Source organism: Branchiostoma belcheri, unplaced genomic scaffold (genome assembly GCF_001625305.1).
Source record: "Branchiostoma belcheri isolate BF01 breed outbred unplaced genomic scaffold, Haploidv18h27 scaffold9, whole genome shotgun sequence".
Lineage (NCBI taxonomy): Eukaryota > Metazoa > Chordata > Leptocardii > Amphioxiformes > Branchiostomatidae > Branchiostoma > Branchiostoma belcheri.
The window spans coordinates 2,943,191-2,970,486 of NW_017804575.1; the positions used below are offsets into that span (position 1 = coordinate 2,943,191).

General features: G+C 41.1%; 3 protein-coding genes across 3 annotated transcripts in view; 1 reads left to right on the plus strand and 2 right to left on the minus strand.

Moving 5' to 3' along the window:
* Positions 1 to 499: 499 nt before the first annotated feature.
* On the plus strand, positions 500 to 4,662 carry LOC109487619. Its single transcript, XM_019791623.1, has 6 exons — positions 500 to 587; positions 1,228 to 1,394; positions 2,328 to 2,548; positions 2,869 to 3,209; positions 3,648 to 3,737; positions 4,338 to 4,662. The coding sequence occupies exons 1-6, from the start codon at positions 500 to 502 to the stop codon at positions 4,658 to 4,660; spliced, it is 1,230 nt and encodes a 409-aa protein (XP_019647182.1). The 3' UTR covers positions 4,661 to 4,662.
* Positions 4,663 to 5,862: 1,200 nt separating this feature from the next.
* Positions 5,863 to 27,296, minus strand: part of LOC109487835 (tumor suppressor candidate 3-like) — a 45,369-nt gene continuing 23,935 nt past the window's right edge. Inside the window, exons 2-11 of the mRNA XM_019791923.1 lie at positions 18,695 to 18,864; positions 18,084 to 18,201; positions 17,210 to 17,292; positions 16,657 to 16,714; positions 13,468 to 13,608; positions 12,866 to 12,955; positions 12,035 to 12,098; positions 11,632 to 11,706; positions 6,923 to 7,013; positions 5,863 to 6,052 (exon numbers count right to left, since the gene is read on the minus strand). Of these exons, the coding sequence (XP_019647482.1) occupies positions 6,037 to 6,052; positions 6,923 to 7,013; positions 11,632 to 11,706; positions 12,035 to 12,098; positions 12,866 to 12,955; positions 13,468 to 13,608; positions 16,657 to 16,714; positions 17,210 to 17,292; positions 18,084 to 18,201; positions 18,695 to 18,864 (906 nt within the window). The 3' untranslated portion in view covers positions 5,863 to 6,036. The remainder of the gene's footprint in view (positions 6,053 to 6,922; positions 7,014 to 11,631; positions 11,707 to 12,034; positions 12,099 to 12,865; positions 12,956 to 13,467; positions 13,609 to 16,656; positions 16,715 to 17,209; positions 17,293 to 18,083; positions 18,202 to 18,694; positions 18,865 to 27,296) is intronic.
* Positions 20,571 to 23,749, minus strand: LOC109487829. The gene is made up of 2 exons (XM_019791918.1): positions 23,301 to 23,749; positions 20,571 to 21,876 (listed from the first exon to the last, which is right to left on the minus strand). The coding sequence occupies exons 1-2, from the start codon at positions 23,731 to 23,733 to the stop codon at positions 20,627 to 20,629; spliced, it is 1,683 nt and encodes a 560-aa protein (XP_019647477.1). The 5' UTR covers positions 23,734 to 23,749; the 3' UTR covers positions 20,571 to 20,626.

Below are 27,296 nucleotides of genomic sequence, written 5' to 3' on the forward strand. Positions count from 1 at the left end.
CCGACGCGCGGTCGGGCTGGTACCTCAAGCGATACGGAATACACCGTGTTGTATTCTATATTTATCGGGCGTGTGCTCTAGGTAACCTTACCTTGTTCTGGAACGCTTGATGTTGACCACCTTAGGTCCTACCATTGTAGAGTTCAAATGCTGTAAAAGACTGGCAACATGGACAAGAAAAATAAAGTGAAACCATAAGGTGACAAGAAATTCGTTAGTAGAAACAAAGAATATTCCAAAACTAGAACTCAGGTAATAGAAAAAATGGCTGCAGTAATAATTTTCCTGTACCAAATCCTGCTCTACCCTTCAAGGTTCCAAATGGAATCGTCTTGCCCATATATGGAAGTGGACATGAAGAATCGTAGAACGACCAAACGTCACAATAAATTGCCATCACTTCGCAGGTTTGTGTTTGATAAACAGACCGGCGTTCTTCGTCAGAAATTGAAAACTGCGAATAGCATTTTTTGTGCGTGTAAACGGTACGAATTGCAAAATGCAGGTTGCTGGAAAGAGAATTCTGTGTTTGGCGACTTCTCTGATTGGGAAACGCAGTGTGATGAAGCTAGTGAGGCCGCCAACAGGTGTGTACTAGTACTTGATATACTACACCAATTTTGTCTCTCCTACAGTCAATACTACCCAATACCGCTAGATGTCGTTTTAGGATGGTGGGGGAGTTGACAATGACTTGTGTTTCACAGCACAAAAAGGCGTGGCCCTCCCTGCTCGTCTTTACTGCCAAATATCTCTCACTGAAACAACTTTGTAAAGTAAAAGCCCATCATTGTACAGATGGTTTTGATTCAGTGGGAACATCACATATACACGTACGCAGCCACCATCACATAAAAAAGGAATGAAATACAGTCATGTACATCACTACATCAATGTAAAAGACATTAATTCAGAGCCTTTTCTTGTCTCCTCTTTTCATGTTTATCTGCCATCCACGTTCCGGCATGGCAAAAGACATCTTTGCCCATTTTCGGCATGTTGACCACTGTCAGAAGGCAACAAAATTTTTTTTTTTCCAAATTAGGAGAAAATTAATGCGCGTGCCCATGTCATCCATAAAAATTACTTGCTGTGGCCTTAGTAGACAACACGTAAACTAGATCGACATAGTTAGAGTATCGGCAAGGACAAAATGGGAAAACTGTGCATCTTTCCTACGCAAGCCAGATCAAACGTTAACGTCTTGAACCGTTCGAATTCTGTCAGGTCTGCCTGGTGTACTCCTGAACTCCCTACACCAGGACACCCCCGGCCCACTGACAGGTCCAGCCCGGAACGCGCACTACAACCCCGCGGGGCAGACAGGTCTGAGTCCGGCAGACATCGGGCTCCTGGTCGGCGGTGGGACAATCATTGGACTGGGTCTGTACGAGGTAAGGCACAGTCCTAGTCGTTGGGTAGGGATTTAGGTGGTTTGTTTGACAAATTTATTGATTTATTACCTCCATGAAAAATTGAGGTTAAATTGTTTTTGGCGTGTCTGTCTGTGTACGTTTGTGGCAGGTGGAATATCACCAGATACCAATTATGCAAATACGGACCTAATTTGCATAATTAATCTGAAACTTCTATGACTCCTTAGTGACAAATGATGGGAATTTCATACTTGGGACATGTGCAAGTTAATCAAAAGTTAACATCACGATGCATGTATTGTTGATGTTGAATCATTTGCATGATTAAAGAAGTTTACATTTACATGTGAAGCCCATATTTCATGGAGGTATGAGATCTCAGAACTCTCGTTTCGTTTTAAAACAGCTGGGTAGCGCTATATATACCTATGAAGCTGCTTTCCAATGGGGCCAAGCATACAATTGACAAATAACGTAACATATTTGGAAAAGTAGAATCGACAGTCACGTAGAGCTACTGCAGATGAGAAATACTAGTAAACGAAAGCGCACACACTTGTTGACTTAGAATGGTTTCACCAGACTCAATGAAATCAAGAAAGAAACAAACAAAATTATTCTTACTGGTAATCATCAAATATTCTGTCAATCTGCTGTGACAAAATAAGGCATTTTGATGGTACCCAAAACTGTACTTGTTAAACAATTTAACTTAATAATGCCTACTATATGTAAGTGTATGGTGAATGACAGATAGAATGTAACAATCTATAGGAACCTAGTGGTATTCCTTTATAACCAATGGTATTTGTTGTTGTTTAAACATGTACAATGTATATGTTGTTTTGTATACCAACAACTTTCAAAATCTTTTCATTCGTCTTTACAGAGAGAAATACTGTACGTGTACATCAACAGACATGGTCTAACGTGTACTTCTACCTTCCTCAGACCTACAAGAACCTGTGTACAGCCAAGAGAGCACCAGTTGCACCAGACATAGGTGAAACTGTTGTTGATCCAGAACATGAGTATCAGGCTGCAGCAGGCAGAGGGTTAAACCTCCTCTCCACGACCATGGCTGAACGGTCCCAGGCTGGGGTGTTCCACAGGGCTGTTACTGGGCCCACACTGCTGGAAAACGTGAGTAAAACCAGGGCTCGAAATACTGGGTACATGTGCACCTTAGGGCACCCAAACTTGAGCTGTGCAGCCAATTTTTTTCTGTGGGTGTACTGGTTTACATGTACGTCTGTAATTAAAGATGTTAAATGTATACTAGTATACAGCGTATTCTTATCATCTATTAATATCAGAAAAATAATAAAATCATTGTTATAGTACTTTTTTTTAGAAATGAAACATAGTTTTTGCTGACATTCTACTTATTTTATCTTATATGGTGTACCTAAAATATTTTTTGTTTACCTATAATGTTTTCTGTTCACCTAATTTTTTAGGTTGGGTGCACCAGTGCACCTATTCTTAAAAGTGAATTTCAAGCCCTGAAAACAAAAGCCAAGGATGCCACAGATGGCTCCAAGTCGGATGGCTCTGCAACACCTACTGATGAGGTGCCTGCCTCTGCCCACTGTCCGGCGGAGAAAGGAAAGAAACCCAAGCGCTCGGCACGTGGGAAGGGGGGCATCTTGTACTCGAGCATAGATGAACTTGAGTCGGAGAGCATGTTGCCTTCCGTGCAGCAGCTCGACCTAGTCGTGGAGAAGCACGCTGGCGACCGTCAAACTGCTATCTTGGAGGTGAAAAACACCACAAAGCAGCACAAGTCATCCCCGATGGCATCCAACCTCTCTGCTTCACCCCCTTCTTCAAGTATGTATATCTCCTGTATGTTAGGGACTACATGTACATTGTAGATACAGTTCCCTGTAACCACGTACAATGTGTAGATATGTAAATATCGTACATTTGGTGGTAGACTAGTACAGTGGCTTCCTACTGGGAGACGTAGAGTGGGACGTCCTTATACTACATTTTTGTCCATGTTAGAGAGAGACGCTGGTCTCACAGGGACTGCATTAGTGTCCGCTATGAGGGATAGGACATACTGGAGTAACTTTATCAAGTGTACCTCACCGGATTCATAATCCAGAGGCATGATGATGATGATGATGTACATTTGGTAATGCATCTATAACAGCGACTCCTGTCAGAGTTGCCCTGAGGAAGGTTACAGACGGTCACCATAACGTAGACTGAATAAAAGACTTGGTTGTGTAAAATGAGTCTACTCTTAACCCCTTTCTGTAGACGCAAGGGGCCATGTGTCTCAGGAGGCTGAAGATGAAAGGGACGGTGTCTTCCAGGGCTGTGCTGGCTCCTTGGCAGATGGAGACAACGGTAAGAAGACGGAAAGCCTCCTTATTCTTTATTCAAAACAGTGGTCAGAATGGCAGCAATACATAAAAAAACGAATTATGGACCGCTGAATTGTGCTGACCTTACCTTAGGCCACACCAATTTAATTTCTTGGTTAACGGATTCGCCACTTCATTTTTTCTGATTTGCAAATAAAAATAAAAATTTAGAATCAACTGCAAAATGCTCATATTTTGCCCTGAACAGTTGAAAACAGTCCTTTTCTTACTACTTGTTACAGCCATTCCATCTTTCAATGCAGTGGCATCATTAAAAGTTCAAAATTCATTGTTTACATTTCGAACCAGCCTGGTGTGTTGACTTGATGGCTCCTATCGTACCATTTTCGGCCATAATAGGATGCCTAGGCCTGTTTTTATTTTCATTTATTTTTCGCCCGCCCGCTCCATTATTTTTCTAGAAAAATCCGTTAACCAAGAAATTTAATTGGTGTGGCCTTATAGATAAAAATACAACGTAGGTACGGACAGAACGTACAGATTCACAACAATTACAATATGTACAACACAAAAAGACTAAGTCTGCATTTGACTGTTACATGAGACTGATTGTTTGATGCAGAAACAATCCTTGATGGATCTGGAGACCATGCAGGTGTGAAGAAGGACCAGGAACATCACAAGTCGCCCTCCCAGCACAACAGCGGTGCTGAATGCTCCAGTGAAAGCTGCTGCTGCTGCCATGACTCTGAGGAGGCCACTTCCACTAAGGCTAAGAGGAAGCACCGATATGCTGTGGCTAAGATGGATGACAATGACGACATCCATACGACACATGCTGGCAAGTTTGAAGACCACGAGTCTGACTGTGAATGTGACCTTGATGGGTCCACAGTCAAGGACAACAAGATGGCGGCATCACATGTTGTCATCATTCTGTCCTGATGTAGGATTGTAGACAGACAGTGCAACAATTTTTGCAAAAGTTTTTTTATTCGATGCCAGAATATTAATTAATAGAAGTTTTATTTCAAACACCATTTCTGCAAGACCCTGTAAAAATGATAACACTCTGAAGCAGATTGCAAAAGTACTGTAAACAGAATTGTAACCCACAATGCTAACTACATTGTACATGACTTGAACGCAACTCTAGAAGCCCAGTGAATTTGGTAACATTTATTTCATGACTGTATCCATACATGTTACATCTTTGTTTGTCATGTTTTCTGCTTTCATTTTTTTCAAGTCTTGAACTTCATTCGATCAAAGCAGCTGTGATACATAACTTTTTACCAACACATACATTTTGTACTAATGTACTTTCTACCTTTCCTCTGTGTTACTTTTTATGCATTGTAAGCAAGACTGTAGCTACATGTACATGTACATGTAACATTACATTATAAGCCATCTACATGTTAAGTTGTCAAAGAGTATTTCCTGGACAACATTTTAAAGATAACACAAGGTAAACATCATTCTATAACAATTGCAATTTTATGTACAGATTGTACATATTATGCAGTTCCAAAATATGCATCACATTCTGTAAATTTGCCTTGAAGTTCAAAGACAGCTTTTGTACCATACAACACATTCACATGACTTTGTACATTTACCAGTTATAAAAAAGGAAAAGCCTGAATAAAAAGTCTGAACAGTTCCTACAGTCCACGATGTTGATAATTGAGTCATTGTCCCAATCCAATCAACCACTTTGCAACTCAGATTCGACACAGCCGTGGCCTAGTGCTGCATACCTAAACCCAAATTTACGTTCAGGTACGGATTCAAGTCCAGATGTTTAGGTTCAGTTCCGGACTTGTAAGTCCGGACCTAAACCCATGGCATATACAAAATTGCATGTTGGCAACCTTGCAATGTTGTCTGGGTGAAACTTTGGCTACATAACATGGAGGCCGGGTACTTGACGATGCCCAAAAATGAATGGCAATGTTTTCTTCATTTTGCAACAAAGATTTTGCAATCTACGAAAGGTTTTAGGTGGTTTGGAAAGAAAAGGAGTATGTGAAATGGTCTTTTATGGTAATAAGTCTGGACTCGGTTCTTGACGTTTAGTTTTTTTTGGACTTGAACCTAAACATTCTTAAAAGTCCGGATCCAAGTCCAGTGAACCGGTACACAGCACTACCGTGGCCTGACAAATCCTTTCCCAGTTCCTAGTGGGTCTGCTTGCCCAGATTTTGTTTCATGTGGCTGATTCGAATCTGAGTTTTGTGGGGGTCGATTGGATGGGATGCTCATGCAAAACAACCTTTAACAGTATTCAGCTATTGGAGCTTTAGCACCAGTTCTTCTCACTTGATGAGGAAGCTAGAAAAGAAAGACAATGTTACATGTTAGCAGAGCTGAATATATTTGACAGTAGTACAAACTGGTATAATAAGCTAGGCTGGCCTGAATATAATAAAATTGCATGGCAATCACTTGAGATTTTTATTTGCAATCAGATACAGATTCATGTATACATACATAAAACGTATCAAAGTTATTACAAGGTTCTTTTTAAAAATTTGTCCCCAATACTAAATCAAATCTGTTATTACCTCCGGGGGAGGAGACATCCTTCCGCGGAAGGGTTTTTTGAGAGATTTAGATTTTCATGTTCGCATCCGTTTCTCGCGTTTGGGTGGACGGATTCTTTTGAGACTCGGTATATGTTTTGCTATTGGGCTGCAGATAATGCACATTCTTTTGTTTTTATTGTATATGTGTTTTCGGGCGTAAAAATGGTGCTTTTTGGTGGCCCCAGAACACCCCTTTGAGCTTGAAAGTGGTCGCGACCGTTGACCTTTGGCATGTATTAGGTATTGTCGGTCTCGTCTACGAAGGTGACCCCTTGCACAGAGGGATGTCCGGTCTCGATAAATTCTTTGCTTAAAACCCTAGTCCTGCGGCGCGAAACAATTATTATTGTTGTTGTAAACAACGTATAAAAACATACAATAAAAAGCCCGGAGGTATAAAATCTCAGATTTTACTTGTTCTCAATGATATTGTAAGCTGACAGATAGAAGCCAAACCCAAGAAATCTGGACAAACAACGAACATGTCCAATCTGTACAAACAACGAACATGTCCAATCTGGACAAACAACGAACATGTCCAATCTAGACAAACAACAAACAGAACATGTCTACTTTGGGAAAAAAGGGTAAATGGCAGGTATCAAGAAAGCCCTACCTGTAAGGATATCCATGGTACTTGGACTTGAATATAGACAGCAGTAGGCTGAAGAAGAAGGCTACAATCCCGAGTCCAACCAACGTCACAACTGGTGAGAAAATAGTTACCAAAACCATGTTATTATCATAATATTATTGGACTAGTGTTTAAAACTATGCATTTTCCATGCTGTCCAGATGGTGCATGTTATAAAGGTGCACATTTTCAATTTGTGACATTCAACTAAATCATTTTTTGCTTGATGTACTAAAATACAAAATTTGTATTGTTCTAGAATTATATTTACTATGAAATCAATATCAAAGTCCTGACAAAAAATTGGTGTCAAACTGGTTTCACAATTCCAGTGGAGTTACAGTTAACACTGGTCGCATCAATTTTGGAAAGTCACAAGGCATTTGGAAACTCAAGTAAAAATTGATTTTCAACATTCAAGTTTCACATCAGTGTGTAGCTCTTGGTGTAATGAGCACAGTGATATGAAAATTATTGTTCTGCAGTGTTCATAACTTAAGATATCATTAATAATAAATACAAGCAGACCAGTGGTCTTTTCTAACAGCCCGTCAGGCCTAACAACTAGCCCGCAAGTTTTAATTACAGGACCTTCGGTCTAAAGGCACTTAGACTACAGGTCTAGATCCCCAGACCGCGGCCTGATTTACTCAAAAACCATTCAGACCGTCAGGCTAACTTCAGCCCGCGGTCTGAAAATTCTGGTCAAAGAGGTGCAAAAATCCCAAAACAATGGCATGGAAGGTGTGAATTGATTGATGTTTGCAGACTGTCTGTGCCAATTTCAGCCTGGTGGAGTAAGGATTCAGACCTCACGGACTACATCTCAGCCCGCGGTCTAAACCAAGTGATGTGTAAAACTTCATTCTCAGAGCAGAAAATAAGAAAGGAGAGCATAATCCACACCCATCTGTTAACAGTCTTGTACATATTTGCCGCTTTCAACCTCACTCACTCACTCATTCACTCAGCTTCGCATGATCTTTCAACTAGGCCACAAAAAAGAAAGAAGAGCTTACAAACACGTTCTGTACCAGCTAGGGGTAGAAAATGAAACAATTTTTTCTCATGAGCATCCTGACTGTCATTGAAGTTCAGTTCAGTTCAGTTGAAACATTGGGGAAATTATGTTACAGACAGTTTTGCCGGACAAAATTCTAGTATATCAGCCTAGTATATTAAGCAAGAAGCCTTAATACATGTATTGCAACTTAAACCTGCTTTCAAAGCAATGTAGTTATAAAATCCTCAGTCCATTTCTGTTCAACCATGGTTCAACAGTTCTCAGGTAATTATTCTGATCAAGGAACAATTGTTATGCGGGATGAAACTAAGTCTAGCTATTGTTCTTGACATGCAAATGCCACTGTCCAATTATCAAGTTGGACTATTGTTGAGTTACACGTCGAATTACAGTACCCCTATCTACTCTCCAAGCAGAGGTTTGGGTTTTGGGGGTATAAAACACGCTAAAAATACCCCCAAAACCCAAACCTCTACTTGGAGAGTAACCCCTATCTGGGCAGCTTGTACTGGGTCACCCAGTAGGAGCCTGAAAAGATGTCCGACTATCTTAAAAAATAAAACTAGGATTCTCATCATTAATTTCTTGTCAATAATCTAAATCTAATCTAATCTAATCATAAATACTAAAAAACTAGTTGTGGGATAGAAAGATTTGGCCAAGACATGGTTCTCACCGTGTGAACCCACTGCCATCTGACACTGTCATTCAATGTCATGAGATTTTCTGATAGGATATTTTTTCGGGCTATTGAGCTACCCAGTGCAAGCTACAAAGACCATGTCACCCATGTCAGGGTAGCCCGGCCAGACTCTCTAATTTGATAATTGGACAGGTATGAATGATAACATGCATGGAAATTCATTTTGAAAATTTTCTTCCTGCAGGAAATTTCTGGAAAAACCTACTAAGACATTGTAGATTCCTGCAGATAGAATCCTTCCTAGAAATCTCGCAGGAATTTTTGCAGGAATGACTGTATAATAAATATATACAACTGTTAGGCCACACCAATATAATGTAGTCTCCACCAGACTCCTTTGCAGGCTGAATAAATAGTAGCAATCGGCTAAGGGGAACATCATTGGCCAGAGGAGTTGGCCGGCCATAGAGACACTCATTCACTTGAAGAAGAATCCTGTTCATCTATAAAATTACAACATTACATCAATATTCTCTCAAGGTCACCTTAGTAATTGATCAATGATCATCTGATTTTTTGTATGTCAACTCAATGAATGTTTTTGCTTCCCCTTTCTCCAGTTGTAAACACGTCTAACATTGATCAGAATCTGACTGGAGACTAACTTCAAGTTGTTGCTTGGAAGTTAGAACTTGTTAATTTTATCATAATCACCTCCCCTCCCCTTTTGTCACCCATTTTAAAGAAACTGACTGTGTGTTCTTTGTGTCTAGGGGATAACAAGCCTTTACAATGTAATTCATAGGCTTATTGAGGGATGTCTATTATCACTCTATGGTGACATTTCCTTGGGCAAATGTTGGCCCTCCAGGAGCCAAGGAGCTAGCCTGGCAGCAGTCTGGTACCCATGTAACAGTGGGGGGGTTATAGGCGCTACAGCTCGCCCCTGTTTCCTACACCCAGGCTACCTGGTCTGCTATCATACATGTACATCCTGCGCTGTACAAGCATTTTACGTTCTGTTCCTAAATTTTTGGGAAATATTCAAACTGAATGAACAGCTCTTTTCATATCTATTTGAGATGTTTCACAAATATTGTAACAATTAGAAAATTTTCTATTTTTTTTTAATTATACTTTTGAAATTATCTAGAAACATGGTGGTTTTTTTATTTCGAAATGGTTACAATTTGTAATGTGGAATATAGCAATATAGAATTGACTCTAGGCCTTGGGCAAGCACTTCCAATTAATTGTAATTTAGACCAAGGACATTATACACAGTGTGTATAATGTCCTTGTTTAGACTTATTACAAATCCTGTAAAGATTCTCATCATTAATTTTTTGTTAATAATCTAAATCTAATCTAATCATCATAATGATACTACAAACTAGTTGTGGGATAGAAAGATTTGGCCAAGACATGGTTCTCACAGTGTGAACCCAGGCCATCTGACACTGTCATTCAATGTCATGAGATTTTCTGATAGGATATTTTTTCGGGCTATTGAGCTACCCAGTGCAAGCTACAAAGACCATGTCACCCGTGTCAGGGTAGCCCGACCAGACTCTCTAATTTGATAATTGGACAGTGGTCATTTGCATGCCTGGAACAATAGGTGACCTGAGGTATGACCCGCATAACAAAGGTGCACTGGAACAGAATAATTACAAAAGAAAATGTAACAATAATTTCCTAAAGCATTGTATTTGTACAACTCCTTGCACTGAAAGCAAGTTCATGTTGCAAATTGAGGATCCTTGCTTTTTATGTTTTCAGTGTACATCGGCTGAGGCTTATACATGGCAGGATTATGGCACTAAAACTCCAAATATTTTCCTTTTAATTATAAATGTTTCCATGGAGTTATTGTTTATCTGTTAACCATGTCCATTCATCTTGTTTTGTTGTGACCTGTACTTAGCCAAGTGTGGCAGAAATGTGCAATGAAGGTCTTCATTCTTAAAAAAAAAAAAAAATTTCTACCCCCATGATGTTTCAAAGGGATTTTGGCAGGGGAGTTGCCATAGTAGGACAGATTGGACTATACCTGCCAAACTGAAACTGTAAGTGACCATAAAGTGTCCTCAAAAGTTGGCTTCCAACACCACAACCAATCAGGTCTAATATGAAGTGTTCTTGCTGAGACAAGGGTCTTTTATGATGCTATCTTTTTAGCAATGTTACACCCCGCCCAGGTATCAGCCCAGGTAGCACAACAGGAGCCAAATCCACCTCCTCAAACAGAAAATTTTCAAAATGAATATTCATGAAACTAATTGAAAGTTATCATGATCATTCATACCAGTACATCATACTTGTCAATAATATGCAATCACTTATTTTAAATGCTTTGATATTGAAAATATTAGCTGAAAATGTGAAGGGTGTTTATTAATATGAAGTGACAAACTATGTGTAAACTATCATCAATCTGGAAGCATATTTTTGTTTCCCACTTTCTGTTTGGTGTTTAAAGTCTGAAGGTTCTCTATCATAAGGCCTAATCATCAGCCCAGCCTGTCCACAGACCGACAGGCCTGTTCAGGCCCGCGGGCTAACCATTGAGCCCAGACCTCTCATGAATTTATCACAAACTTGTTAATTACACAGGTGTGAAGATGTGAATTCTCATTAATTCAGTGGTTTTCATGGGGTGTTCATGAGGCTAATTGGATGCGGTCTGGATGCGGGGTGGCTAACTCAGACCGCGGGCTAAAGTTTAGGACTGCCAGGCTAAGCTGTTGAGCCTGGCGGTGTGTATTCGAGACCACCAGGCTTGCAATTTTTAAAGTCAAATATCTTGATAAATTTATACATTATGACCATAAAAAAGCAACCTGGTACTGAAGATAGCATGATCTTTCCAATGGTATGCAAAAGTTCACTGTACATCCAGGAATAACAAAGTTGAAAATCAGGGGTTTCAACATAGCTGTCTCGAAATTCGGAAAGTGACATTCCAAAATTGAGGTGACCAGTGTTAGTTTATGTATAGTGTTGTGCAAGACTAATACTCACTTCTACGTTTGCCCACATCTCCCTTGGACACTGCAGTCTCATGGAGCAGCACCATCCCAAATGTCACAGCAGCATCTAACAAACACTGGTTAAGGACACTGATATCATCCACATGATGTAACACAACACCAGTTACCATGGTGACAGACATTTGGTTCAGGTCATTGACCTTATTTGTTTGGAATGAAAGAAGAAGAAACAGAGCAAAAGCAATATGTTTTCCCGTGGTAAGCATAATACGGGTACAAATACTTGGCAGACATGCAGCCTCTCTCTCATTGGTCAAAACCACTACACAATGTAATTGCCAGGCTACCATTGGTTCAACTGCTAATTGTGATGGACAGTCAGGATCAGTCCACTCAGGCCAGCGACACCTATATTTGGTAAACCATAAGGATACGGAGCAGGATCACAATGTGGGTTTCAGCTATGAACTGGGCCTGGCTGCTGCCATGGATATAATGCTGTGGAAAAACACAAAGACTTACAATGTGAACTGTGTTTCTAATAACTTTTAAGATTCAAGCAAAGATGTGTATTAGAGACTTTTTTTTTATTATTCATCAAAACATGAAAACATAACAAGGACAGTATGACGCTGCACTCGAGTTTACAACCTATATTAACAGCGCCACACAACAAAAATTAAAATTAACATTTAGATACACAAAGTTGACATGTCTGTGCGCCGTAGTCCCACCACCCCAAGACATTAACAATGTTAAATCAAATTAAATGCTAAAAAAGACTATTTGAAAGATAAGATTACGAGGTAACCTCCTATATCTCATTGGCGGAAAAACATCTGCCAATCATGCAGAGCTAGGTGGAGAATTTAGGCCCATTAACACGTACGTAGTATTTGGACTTCTATATCTAATTGACTGTTAGAAACAGTCAAGCAGAGCTAGAAGCGCTTGGTATCTCCAATGTAAATCTGAGTGAGTTGCATCGTTTTAAAGTTGTACATAGAGGGTAGCAATGTGGAGCCTCTAAGAATAAAATGCAGTTTAGCATTATTATCTGACATATTATTAGGTTGACAAGATGACCGAGTAAATCTGCAAGATTGCCAAAAAGTTCCGATCTCTGATGATTGTATTAGAGACTTGCAGTCCACAACTCTGTTGTTACTGTCAGAAAAGAGTTACGTTAATGAGTTACTACTTAACAAACTTAAGGTTTTCTTACCGAAGGAAATGTGAAAAAGTGAAAGAATACTGGTTCTCACCACTTGTCCAGTCTGAGGGTTCTTGTGAGCGTACGGAGGACCTCGGATGTGGTTCCACATCTGGCCAGACGTCATGGCAAACACAATGCACTGGAGGGGAGAGGGTTGCACATGTACAAAATGTAAGTCTTAAACTCTATTCAGTTCCAATATTACAATGAGCAGAACTTATATAATGTATACCATCAGAGAATACCATCAGTAGATGACATACATTTGAAAAAGGGATGCATACATGTACAGTACCGTTCCCATTATACATTTTTTTTTGTAGTTAACCAGTTAGTTTTCATTATTAAATCTGTACACCAAGACCAAGTGCATACTGCAGTTTTAGTTCACTGAACAGCAGGAAGACACAGATGCTATGTACAGTATTTACCGGTTCATTATACTGTAGAATCTGAAATTTCCCTAGCTGAAGCACAATGAACAGTGAAAAGGACTATAACAGTTACTGTTTCCAGCAGAGTGCATGTCGGGCGACAGCCGGGATTCGAACTCCAAACTTCTTGATCCAGAAGCAAGGTTGCTAACCACTGGACTAAGCATGCTACATTTTGTACTCTGTCAGGATTGAATCAAAGTTTACTTAATCATACCAGAGCGCCGATCCCCCAGGATGTCTTGTTGTACAGGAACTCCAGGTTGTTCCTGCGCAGGTACAGCAGGCCACCAATCAGGGTGAAGAGCAGGCCCAGCGCGATGCTGCCGGAATAGTTGGGCGGGCGGAACACACGAATCTGACAAACAAACAACAGCTAATTTGTAAACAAAATTTTGATTCAGGGTCAGTCTGTGTATACATGTCTTTTCTTTCCTTACCATTCAACAGTTACACTATGTATTGTAAACATATTGCACACAAAAATTTAGCTTAATATTAGCTAATAAATTTATCATTCTGTCCATCTACTACTTTCCTTCAGTTATAATTATTCAGGTCTATCTAATGCCAGTACAGATCGCGGGATAAGCATCATCGGGATTCGGGATTTTGCGGGAGATTCCGCGGGAGTTTGCGGGATATCACGCGGGAGACTGCGGGATATCCCGCGGGAGTTTGCGGGATATCACGCGGGAGATTCGCGGGATATCCCGCGGTATTCTTTCGGGAGGCCTGTCGTGTCCCGCGTACCGCGTAGCGAAAAAACTTGGTGCGAGACCCCGAAGTCTGCCGCGGCTCGGAACGGCGATGGCGGCGTGTCAAATGTTTATTTTTACGTCCTGCCGGGCGATCTGTGCCGGGCCGATGGAGTCTGACGCCAGTCAACTTTGCTACAATTTTGCTACAATTTTGATGGTGTTGAAGCATAGGAATGTACGAAAATAATGTGTATAAGGTGTTTCTCACGCGGTCATAGTTATTATAAAACTGCTACTTTTTTTTCAAAGCTATTGTTCAGCGCAAACTTTAACAAACTACCGTGAATGAATACAATGTAACGTGTAGTAATCCCTCCGTCTCCGGTAAATTCGGCAAGATTGTTACCAAGAAATAAAAATTATGAGGCGTACCGGCAGTAGTTTGTGGTTGTGTTTCATAATCTTGTAGCTGTTGTCTTCTCATGGGTAGCTTGCGTCAAGAGGTCTCCGTATTAGTATTAAGAATTGCGACAATTAAAAGTTTGCCCATCAAAATCCCGGGGCGTGCGTCTCCCCCCTCCCCAAAAAACTCTTGCATCAACAACGACCATGTCTTTGCTATCACCCTGAAAGCAAGTACTTCCACGCGGCTGGCAAAGTTTCTTTCGGTAGGAAAACATTCTACTTCTGTCAGCTACGGGGTCAGCCAACTAGATGAAAACGGAGTCGATTTTTAACAGAACAACGCTATAACGTAGCGCACGTCCAAGACACGGGAGAACCCGAAAAATAAATAAACACGGGAGAACCCGAACTAAACGTGTTTATGCAAAATTTGATGCAAATTAATTCGTTCTCAGACCATAAAACTTGAAATTCACTCGGTACACTCCGTGGAACTAGCCTCCTCACATGTGAAAAACGTTGTTTTGGGATGAAATTGGGATATAAGAAAATTACAATGCCGCATGCCGGCCGTGCAGGGCGGAAAAAGAAGCTACAATCCGACGTACGTATAACAATCGTCAGGCGGTTTTTCTTTGGGGCGGCGCATCTGACTAGGGCTGCGGACCGGTACACTGTACCGGTCCAATACCGTAAAAATCGTTTCGGTACAGGTCCAAAATACCGGATCATGAAGTAACGAGTATATACCGAAATAGCTAGTTTACACCATGTATATGACTAAAGATAGGTAAATCCTACCACAAAGACGAAAAATTAGTACTGGAAAAGACGTAAACACCGTCGATTGATTTGAGATCCTCAGTCTCTCGAGACATCGCGAGAGTGTGGCTGATCCAGGGTTGTGATTGGTCAACAAACTCAAATCAGGTCAGAGGTCAGTCATTTTCCCTTCCCTCCAACACTTTATTATGTTTCTGTGTCATGATTGAAAAAGTGAAGAACACGTGTTAATTTGTCAAATTGTTCAGGTACAGGTACAGGTCCGGACCTGTACCTAAACCTCTGTACCAGTACCTGTACCTGTACCTGATGTTACGTTTAGGTACGCAGCCCTACATCTGACTCAACTCTTTGAATTCGCGGCCCGGCTGGTGGGCGGGTCCCCATCTGCGCGCTGTGATTGGCGCGCCAGAACGCCACGTGGTCAGGCGGCGCCGGGGAGTCTGCCAGCGCCGCTGCTGGCGACGTGCGGTTTCTATGGCGACGCGGCGTGGGAACGCCCGGCCCAACACTGGGGGTCTGCATGCCCTTTTTCGTAAGGCGTAATCAGGCGTTTTTTAATTCATTGTCTTCGTAAACCGTAGGCAACCTTCCCTAAAATCAACGTAATTCGTAATCAGTACATTAGCCGCAAAGCGTAAAGTCGTAATCAGCTCTGAAACTTGAACTTTATAGCGAAAATTTTGCGTAATTCGTAATCACTAACCCCCATGCAGGCCCTGAACACTGCGTGGCGCACGAAATGTATCAAAGTTTGAGGCGTAAAGAACCCTTGAATTATGCTTCGCCCCCTTGTTTTACACAATGTCTAATCTCTCTTCCGTAACTCCATACGTCAACCTCCCCTATCTAGGAGAAAAATAAAGAACTCGAGTGGCGATTTGGCACGTCGATGCGTTAGATTTTTTAAAAATTATATCTGAAATAGCGCGGGTCGGGTGACATCAAAATAAAGCCGTCCACGTCGCAAGGCCGGACACAAAACTTGTTCAAGAAGGTTGTATTACTTTGTTATCGTTCTATATCTTATTAAGCCACCAGATTTTCGATATTAAAAAAAAGAAATGTTTGGTTAAAAATACTATTTGCTCTACTGTTATTTGCATGCATTGAAAACATACTAAAACATGCACGCATCGTCTGTCTGCGTAAAAATCTGTAGTCAACGCGGTTCAACTTCAAGTAACAGCGGCGCCGGCCCTTCGGAAACCTAAAGTCTCACACCGAAGATCTAAAATCCTTTAGACACTGAACAAGACTATTTCTTACGAGGGGTGAAGGAAGCCATGTACATCAGGGCCCATCACCCTACATTGAACCGCGACGGGGGCCGACTTCGTCTACCAGATACCTTTGACCCAGTGTTGACGTCACACTTCAAAGAAGCCACGTGACAAGCTTCACTGGGTCAGTCTACTGAGGAAGACCAGAGTGACTGGTCAAAAGCTCTAGGTGAGAAAATTTTTTGTGTTGGACCAAAAGTTTTAACTTTAAGCCAGTAATTCTGGTTTCCTTACATGTACATCAGTCCTCTCGTTGATCCACTTGGCAATGGACTCAGCTGCAAATCCAGTTCTGAAAATAAGAAGAAAAACATAATGAAAACCAGTACCAGTACTGTTCAGTTGACATTGTAATTAATAATAAAAAAGTGACATGCAATATAAATATAGTTCTCTCTATTGTAGAACCATCCAGACATCTTTGCATCTAATTTCATATATGATACTTTATACAAAAATAACTAGAAAGGTAACATTTGCAAAGGAAATGCATAGTATGGTCTGGTCTGTTAATTCTTACCTAAACACATTCATATACTAGTACTAGTATATGGTGACAGGAGTCTAAATCCCTCCTACTATAAAATTGCAACATGATGTAATCCAACACCAGTTACCATGGTGACAGACATTTGGTTCAGGTCATTGACCTTATTTGTTTGGAGAAGAAGAAGAGGAAGAGCAAACAATATATTTTCCTTCTCCACATAATTTTTTTTTACAATATTGTATCACTTCAACCAGATATAATAACAAGGGTGAGTATAAAGATAGAAAGCCTGCTTACCTCTGGATGTCAAATGTATCTCCCTTCTTAGGCTTGCCCTTGCCGGGGAAATGCATGAAGCTGGGAGCTGAGTTCAGCTTCAACTGTAAAAAAAAAAGAGAAAAGATGGCTGAAAAATGTTTATCTACATGTATTACAAGGTAACACAGAAGACCGTTTTGAACATAATTATGATATGACCTTTAAGAGTAGAAAAATTGATATGTTACTTTAAATCACTTTATGAAGTTTATCAAAATTTCGCAGTCTGAGAAAAATGGCCATGTTTGCCGATCTACTAGTATACACTGTAAGAAATAAATTTGGGGTAGAGGAGTGAGCGTGAAAAATGTGAATATAAAAGTACCACGAATATAAAGTGATTTACAATAATACTTTCAATTTGAAGCATCATCTTTGTGCCTTAGGCCACACCAATTTTATTTCTTGGTTAACGGATTTTTCTAGAAAAATAATGGAGCGGGCGGGCGAAAAAATAAAAAAATAAAAAAATAAAAACAGGCCTAGGCATCCTATTATTATATTATATGGCCCAAAATGGTACGATAGGAGCCATGAAGTCAACACACCAGGCTGGTTCAAAATTTAAACAATGAATTTTGAACTTTTAATGATACCATTGCATTAAAAGATGGAATAACTGTAACAACCAGAAAGAAAAGGACTGCTTTCAACTGTTCAGGGCAAAATATGAGCATTTTGCAGTTGATTCTGAATTTTCATTTTTTTTTTTTTTGCAAATCAGAAAAAAATGAAGCGGGCGAGTCCGTTAACCAAGAAATTAAATTGGTGTGGCCTTATGGCCCAATTGTATGCAGTTCTCAGATTCTCTGCTAGAGGGCAGTTTTGACACATGTGTGCATATAGTACTTACAGTGCTGAAGACATCTGCACCCTCATCATAGTCCACGCTGGCGAAGAACAGCTTGTTGGAGAAGGAGGGAGAGTAGCGCCAGGAGTTGGCCACGATCTGGAACTCATCATTAGCTTGTCTGTAATGTAACAACATGATGCATGTGGGTTTTGTGTTTTTCTGATGGACAATAACAACATTTGACAGAAGTTGGTGTTACAAAACTTACATTGTACAGCATCCAATACGATTTCAGAGCCGCAAAACTGAAAATATTCTGAATAAGGCAATCTTTGTAATATTGACACATACTGCTTCATATTAGCACATTTGAGTCAGTATTTCATACTTTGGGCTTTTAAAACTGCAGAAACAAGCCCCAAGATGAGTCCTTTATTTTCTGGGAGGTACCCTAAAAATCAGCCATGGGTCCTTCCAGTAACCATTTTCTGTGAGAAAAATTTTGAAAATTTTTGTTCCATGAGAATCAATATATATTGGGATTGTGTGGCTTCAACTCAGTGTGTAGATAAGTGACTAGAATATAGACTTTATCAAGGTTTGGCACAGGTGAAGTACATGTATGTTCTGCCGACGTGCTCCTATTGTGTTTAGACAAAAGAAAGCCTTACCTGCACACAGTACACTGTCTCTGTGGCTGAAGCGCCGTCAGCATCAGGATCACGGAGTAGTTCCTCGGGGCGGCGCGTACGTACTGACGGAACTTGTCGCCGTTCATCCGAATCACCGGCCGCTTGGAGCTCCACTCCATCAGCTGCTGCACCTTGTCTCCCAAGGCATTCTGGGAAGGGTAGGGAAAGTTTCTTTGCTCATGCTCATAGACCCACTCAAACTCTTCGTCTTCTTCCTTGTTTGTTTATTTGTTTGGGGATTAGAGAGAGTGATGGGCGAAAGAGGAGACAAAGGAGAAGAGAAAGAAAGAAAGATCAAGAAAGAAAAGGTGAGGAACAGAATTTCAGGTGCAAATCACAAAATGAATTGTGACAGAATATGCATGGTCATCCAACTTTTGTGGAACATGCAATGCAACTACATGACGAAAATAATTTTTCTGCAAACAGCAAAATATTAATGTAACTCATTGAAAATTAGTGTGTGCAATAATCTATATTTCTAATCATGACTGTCATTATGGCCTAAATGCTTTTTTTTTCATTCAGAGATGTATTATTATGGACAGGAACATAATGACACCTCACTTTTTAAGTTGGAATTCCACTTTCTCATTTCAACGAGCTTCAATTAAAGTTATAAAGTTTAAGCTTTGTTGCAACACAAAATAACTCACATTTTGATATTTGTAGAAGAAAATTATTTTTCTGGAAACAGCCCAAAATTAATTGCTACATACTAATTGTACTACATAATGTGAAAAAAAATGAACATACAAAAACAAAGAGATACATTATTATGGACAATTTTTATTAATTAATTTCTCAGTCAAGTCCTACAAGACAAGTGAAAAAACAATTTTCTAAGTCATGGACTAAGGAATATGTTGCACCTGACAGCCATAGGCACACCTGAACATGTACTGAATATAGCAGATACAAGTTGTTAATAAAATTTAAAGATGATATCATTACACAACATTTAAAATATTAGATTTCTATGATAATAAATATATTGTACAATGACAATACATCTGTAGGCAGCTAAGGGTCTAAGGATGATCCACTATACAGAGATGTGCTGTTCTCACTCTCATTCTGTCTGTGAGCTGTGTTGTACAGCCTGTGAGATGTGCTGTTCTCACTCTCATTCTGTCCATGAGCTGTGTTGTACAGCCTGTGAGATGTGCTGTTCTCACTCTCATTCTGACCTGTGTTGTACACTTACAGCCTGTGAGATGTGCTGTCCTCAGCAACCAGTGTGCTGTGAGCCACTCCTGTACAGCGCCCCACTGACACTTGGGACCTCCTTCCCCTCGTCCATTCCATAAGGACCCCTGTCGTCTCTTGATGACGGACAGCCTCTTTCGTAGTTTGGCTTGATGTTGGCCTCTTTTGGCAGTGACTGGCCCCTTGGTTGTGTGACGTTTGTTGTCCGTTGGTTAGTGACATTTGTCAGTGACGTATAACCTGCCAGTGTATGGCCTCGTGGCAGTGACTGGCCCCTTGGTTGTGTGACGTTTGCTGTCCGTTGGTTAGTGACATTTGTCAGTGACATGTAACCTGCTAGTGTATGGCTTCTTGGCAGTGACTGGCCCCTTGGTTGGGTGACTGGTTGCGTGACGTTTGTTGTCAGTTGCAGCCCTGGGTCTTCATTGTGGGTCACTGCGTATGGCTGAAGCTGTGGCCCTGGGTCTTCATCGTGGGTTACTGCGTATGGCTGAAGCTGTGGCCCTGGGTCTTCATCGTGGGTCACTGCGTATGGCTGAAGCTGTGGCCCTGGGTCTTTAATGTGGGTCACTGCGTATGGCTGGAGCTGTGGCCCTGGGTCTTTATCATGGGTCACTGTGTATGGCTGAAGCTGTGGCCCTGGGTCTTCATCGTGGGTCACGGAATACGGCTGAAGCTGAGGCCCTGGGTCTTCATCGTGGGTCACGGAATACGGCTGAAGCTGAGGCCCTGGGTCTTCATTAATGAGGGTCGTTGCATACGGCGCAAGCTTGCCGTTTTTCCCTTCCCAGACACATCCATGTATGACACAGCGTACGGCTCAATGTCATTGGTGTCTGGTTCCGTTGGCTGGATGTCATCATTGTCTGGTTCCTTTGGTTGGATATTAGCAAAGGAAGTTGTTGCGTAAGGCGCAAGCTTGCCGTTTTTCCCTTTCCCAGACACATCCATGTATGACACCGCGTATGGCTCAATGTCATCGTTGTCTTCAACTGGCTGGATGTCATCGTTGTCTGGTTCTTTTGGCTTGATGTTAGCAAATGAAGTTGTTGCGTACGGCGCAAGCTTGCCGTTTTTTCCCTTCCCCGACACATCCATGTATGACACAGCGTACGGCTCAATGTCATTGTTGCCCTCTGATGTCTGGTCCTCAACAGGACTCGGTCGTTCGCCTGTGACTGAGTCTCTGTCCGAAGGGGTGGAGTTTCCATCTGTTTCAGCAGGAGCGTTGTGAGGGGCCAGACCTGTGTCGTGACAACGTTCGTACAAGCAGACGACAACCACCCATGCCAACACCATGAGGAGGGGCACAGCAACAGCCAGGATGACGGCATTGACGTGGTAACTGTCATCTTCCTCGGGGAGGATTGGGCCAAAACTTGGACGAGTGACAATGTCAGTCCCGGTTGTGGCCTGGTACTCGGTTGTGGCGTTTGTGCATGGCATTTCTGTGGGAATGGTGTCATTGTACAGATGACTGGTGTGGTGGGTATGCGGACCTGTTGTGGTGGGCTTTTCGTCACATCTCCCCAATCTGATGTCCTTCCTCACGGTGGCAAGCAGAATTCCGCTCAGGTTGGCAGGCGACGCACACCTCAGGTAGTCACGGCCAAAGATGTGATCCAACTCTGGCAGATGACAGATGAACCAGGTGAGATTCGCGTCACACTTCAGCTTGTTTTTTTCGAGGAAAAGCCACAGGGCCTGGTTGTGGCTCAGACGCAGGACTTGGCTGTCGATCATGGTGATGTGGTTTCTGCTAAGCTGTGCTAACTTCAGTGCCGTAAGCGGCAGGAGTGCGTCGACGGGCACGGAGCGCAGGCGGTTCTCGTTCAACTTCAACCTCTCAAGGAGAGGTAGGCCTCGGAATGCATGCTGGGATATGACGGAAATGGTGTTCCTATGAAGGTTCAGGTTTGTTACCCTCTCAAGCCCAAGGAAGGTATCGGGTTCTAAAGATAAACAAAACAGAATATTGTAAGTTTGCAGGGATTTTTTTGTAGCATGGTGATTATCAAGATAATATCATTAAGTTATTATTATATGTACTAATCTGGTATTATACAAAGGTACTTGTACAGACTCACATTGTTTATAATGATTTTATTCCTTTTTGTATCTGCCTAATATGTATAATTCAACAACTTGACTGCACTATGTACAAGTGGCTGCAATTTATTTTAAATCTAGTACATATAATGTTAATATGAATAGAAACAATAAAAAAACAATTTCGAAGATGGTGGCAACAAACACTACATAAATTTGTACCAGATCGATCTGAATAGAATGATTATTAGCTGATTGAATCAATCTGGTCAACTTTACCCCAGTGGTGGGAACATTCCCACATTTTGTACGATCCTCCTAGCCAGGTGGATTGTAGCTGAGCCAGCACGTCGGCAGAACGTACTGCACCTGCGCGAAACCCGTAATGTATTTTATGTCCTACCTGGGCCGCGATTACGTTCGATACGGGTGTTCCGGCCCGTGTGATAACTATCCGTACGGCCTGGGGGTTCTAAACCCGTACGGCCCGGGCCTTCCAAATGTTCCATAGAAAGATTCGAACGCGTTTCGCCCTAACCGTGTGCACCGCTTTCGAAAATTCGAATACAAACTTTGGACGTTTGAATTGATGTTGTTGCGTTTTAGTGGGCTTATGGACGCCAAATTTTCGCTCATTTTGCATTGAAAGGCGTGTTTTCTTGGGTGGGTATGACATAAATAAAATACAACACGGTGTATTCCGCATCACCCTCGGTCCCAGCCCTCCCGCGGATCGGATCTCCCTCCGGCCTTCGGCCGTCGGGCGATCCGACGCGCGGTCGGGCTGGTACCTCGGGCGATACGGAATACACCGTGTTGTATTCTATATGTACATACATGTAGCATTTCGGCAGAATGTCTCATATAAGGTTGTATTCGCTCATATAAGGTTAGCATTTCGACAGTAGTTTCCAAATGTTATGTAGGAAAGAATATCCTCTGCAACAGGCAAAATTCTGATGCAACGTTGACCAAAAACCCAACGAAAAACGCAAAAATACGGGGTTCTGCGCAGGCGCAGTACGTTCTGCTGACGTGCTAGCTGAGCCAGATATTGGTGGCAGATTGATTTAGTTAGCCTATTTGGCTCGATCCAGTACAAATTTATCCTACAACTGTAGTGGGGAAGGGGCCTAATAACAATACATGTAGATCATTGTATCAGTTATTTTACACATAGGTTATAATCTGCTGTTTCTAAATCAGACATCTGATTCAGTGATGTCATTTAGGATTCATAATAATTATAATATTATACATGTACATAAACACTTGCGTAACAAAATAAAATATCAGGAGCCCAAAATACGCAATTTTGTCAACATACCAAGACTGGAGATACGGTTGTCGCTGAGGGAAAGGTCTTTCACCAATGTCAGACCTTGGAAAGCCCCTGGCTGCACCGTGGACACGTTGGACTCCCGGATCCAAAGGTACTGAACTCCTAGGCCGTTGGGGAAAGACCGCTCCGAAATGGTAGAGGAACGGAGATGCTTGATGAAGATCGATCGCGTGGCTTTGACAAAGCCAGTTGGTATGGCATCAAGACATGCAGGGAAGCTGTACGTTCCTCCGTACCCAATCCAGCTGCAGGGGGAACCCGCCCAGTTTTTATCTGGACAGCGACAGATGACTCTTTTATACATATGTGGGGTTTGGGAGCTACAGCTGTCAGGGCACTGTAAAGCTGGCGCCGACACGAGCAGTAGCTGATTAGAAACCAGGAGTAGGAGGTACAGCAGTGCCTTGTTTTGCGCCATGGTGGTCACTGACTTCTGCTGCAACACACACTGAGCCTTAGATGTTTATGTTCCAGATATAATGTCCACACACACATTTGCTTGAATATACATTATTTTTCATGTTTTACAATTAAGCTTATATTAAATACTTAAGTCTGACCCACATGCATTTCAATGGGATTAGAGTCCTTGGGCGGGAAATTACCGATACACACCGCTGGAACAGCGGAAGGAACGTTGATCTAGCCTGCATTTTACCATATTGTAACGTTTAAAACGTTTTAATGATCACCGGCGCATCAATTAGATCGACATTTCTTTTGTCACTGTTGCCCAGGCAAGCGTTTCTATAGTTTGTCAACTTTGTTTTGCTGTTTTTCTCTGTTTGTTTACTTATTTTACCACCGAATATGCAATCCTAGATGATCTGAAGTTATAAATGCCCCGGTGGCGCCGACATGAGCAGTAGCTGATTGGAAACCAGGAGTAGGAAGTACAGCAGTGCCTTGTTTTGTGCCATGGTGGTCACAGATTTCTGCTGAAACACGCACCGAGCCTTAGATGTTTATGTTCCGGATATAATGTCCACACACACATTTGCCTGAATATACATTTTCATGTTTTACAATTAAGCTTATATTAAATACTTAAGTCTGACCCACTTTTATTGCATTTCAATGGGATTAGAGTCCTTGGGTCTCAGAAATGCCCACCTGCAGTCTGCATTTTGCAGATCAGAGACATTTTGCTATTGTAGAAGATTAGAAGAAAAAATGAGGAAATACAGAATATGAAAGGTAACATCTGACTGACTGAAAGTGAAGAAAATTTACAAAATGTAGAAAACATTTAAGGTTTGATTTATAGGTAGCACAATAACATAAGTATGTAGATATGTGTACCATAACATGGTGTGTAGTAGTTACATGGCTAAAGTACAAATTGTAAATAAATTATAGTTTCTCGTACACATCAATACAACTTCACTGTACAAGGTTAGATTCTTAAGGCCACACCAATTTAATTTGTTGGTTCTCGGATTCGCCTCTTCGTTTTTTTCTGATTTGCAAAAAAAAAAAATTTGATTCTGGTCCTGAATCAACTGAAAAATGATGTTTTGCCCCCCAACAGTTGAGGAAAGTCCTTTTCTTCCTAGTTGTTACAGTTTTCCCATCTATCATTGCAGTGGTTTGATTAAAAGTTCAAAATTCAATGTTTAAATTTTAACCCAGCCTTTTGTGTTGACTTCATGGCTCATTTTGTAGCATTTAAGCCTATAATACTTTTAGGATGCCTAGACCTGTTTTTAGTTTTATTTTTTTTCGCCCTGTCGCTTCATATTTTTTCTGAAAAAATCCGAGAACCAACAAATAATTAAATTGATGTGGCCTAAAGCAACAATTTTCTTTTATGTCTTGTCTTTTTTCCTATCATGATGTCAAAATAAATGGAATTTTAGACAACAAATGGAAGACAGATTTCTTTACATTTCTTGTTTCTGATGATAAGAAAAGACCCTGTTGAAAAGACTTGAAATTCTAGATGTTTGCGCGATCATTGACCCATAGTACGTACAGGTCACGGAGTAGGGCTCAAAATATGCATATGTCAGACGTGACTCAGCAGGGAGGAAAGACTTGCAGAGCTACACTGAAGGTATGTACCAGAAAATCTTAATTTGATGTCTTAATTAGATCATAGAACCCCAAACTTTTTTGCCCTGCAGTGGCATAGTTACTTCCGCATTCGTTGCGTTTCGCTGCGGTTGCGTTTCGCTGCGGTGTGATGGGTTGCACGAGAAATACCCCCAAATCGTACCTATACAGGGTGCTATATACATGGTACTGTATGTGCAGAACGACATATGCTGTGCTCAGCAGGACAAGAAATTTACTTTAAATCATACAGCTGCTAATAGTATTGTTCTGTACCACTGCTCCTGAGTGTACAAGTTACTACAACTGTATAATATCTTTACTAGTGAGTGACAATTGTACAGTTATGTGAGTTTTTTTCAGTCACTTCAAGCAGCTGCAGAGTCTCAAGACTGAGCTGAACATGTTGTATTGACATGTGAATGCAGGGCTCGAAATTAAAGGTGGTCTAGTGGCTACCGACCACTAAAACTTAGGCTGGAACAACAAAACTAAGTACTAGTAAAAGCACACTTTGGGACTGTTTTTTGGGGACAATAGAAAAATTATCAACATCAGTATGTCAGCCTTTCTTTTGTTTCGGCTTTGGATCCGAAAAAGTCCGCCCGAATTTCCAGTGTCAACTCTGCAATAATAGTGCGCCTGGGAGTGAACATAAGCAAAATAAAGTTGCCTTCAAGTTGAAGTCATACAATACTTCCCCAAAAAACAGGTTGGGACAGTTCATCCAGTCACTTCGGGACAATTGAAATTTATTTTTGGGACAGTGCTGCGACAATAGGAAGAAATGTCGAGGCCTGTGAATGTATAGGAATGTGTGCCATTGTGTACATCTGATGTTTGCCCGAAGGAAAAAAAAAAGCTTTGCTAGAACTTAGAAGAATGTTGCTGGCTTGTTAGGTAGGTTGTTATAATACCAAATTGCATTTTGTACTTGCTTACTAGTTTACTTACTAGTAGCAAACTGTTTGCTGGTTGGTTGTGCTAAAACTTAATCTGAAAGACATGACTGTTCAAGTGTTGTCTGAATTGACCTACATTTGGAAGAACAATGATGTATGATAGAATTAGAAAGACACAGCTGGGTGTAAGGCTAATCGTGCTTAAAATCGGCTACTACCGGGCATGTATGTACCTGCTTTGTTTGTTCCCTAGCTATGGCCAGAAGGGCTCGAAATTCATTTATGGTAATAGGTGCACTGATGCACCCAACCTAAAAAATTGAGTACACAAAAAATATTTTGGGTGCACCATATAAAATCAGATATGAATACTGTAATGTCAGCAAAAACTAATATGTTTTATTTCTAAAGAAAAGTATAAAGATAGTAATTTTATCATTTTTCTGACACTTGGATGTTAAGAATACCCTGTATACGAATTTAACATATTTTTTATTCTTTACATACGAAAACCTAAGAAAATATTTGGGTGCACTAAGGTGCACATGCACCCAGTATTTCGAGCCCTGCAATCAATGCAATGAATAGTTTGATTAAAAGTTCAAAATTCATTGGTTTAAGTTACTAGTAACCAAGCCTTTTGTGTTGACTTCATGGCTCCTATTGTAGCATTATTGAATGCCTAGACCTGTTTTTTTTTCCCTGTCACTTCATATTTTTTTTTTTAATGCGAGAACCAAGAAGTTGAATTGGTCTGGCCTTATGCAGGCAAAAATGCTCTGTGGAATTTTGTTTGAAACTACATGTATGGTGTCGTTTTAGGTTGAATATACGTGTAGCAGAATGAGTGCTGCTAATAAGGTGACGTGGGAGTACAAAGGGGTCGCTTTGCCCCAAAATATTTCCAAGGAAACCATGGAGGCCATGTCCACCTTCCAGATTCGAGATGACGACATCGTTGTGGCCAGTTATCCAAAGACAGGTATGTACAAAATTGTACATGAGGTTATGGCTGTATCCGATG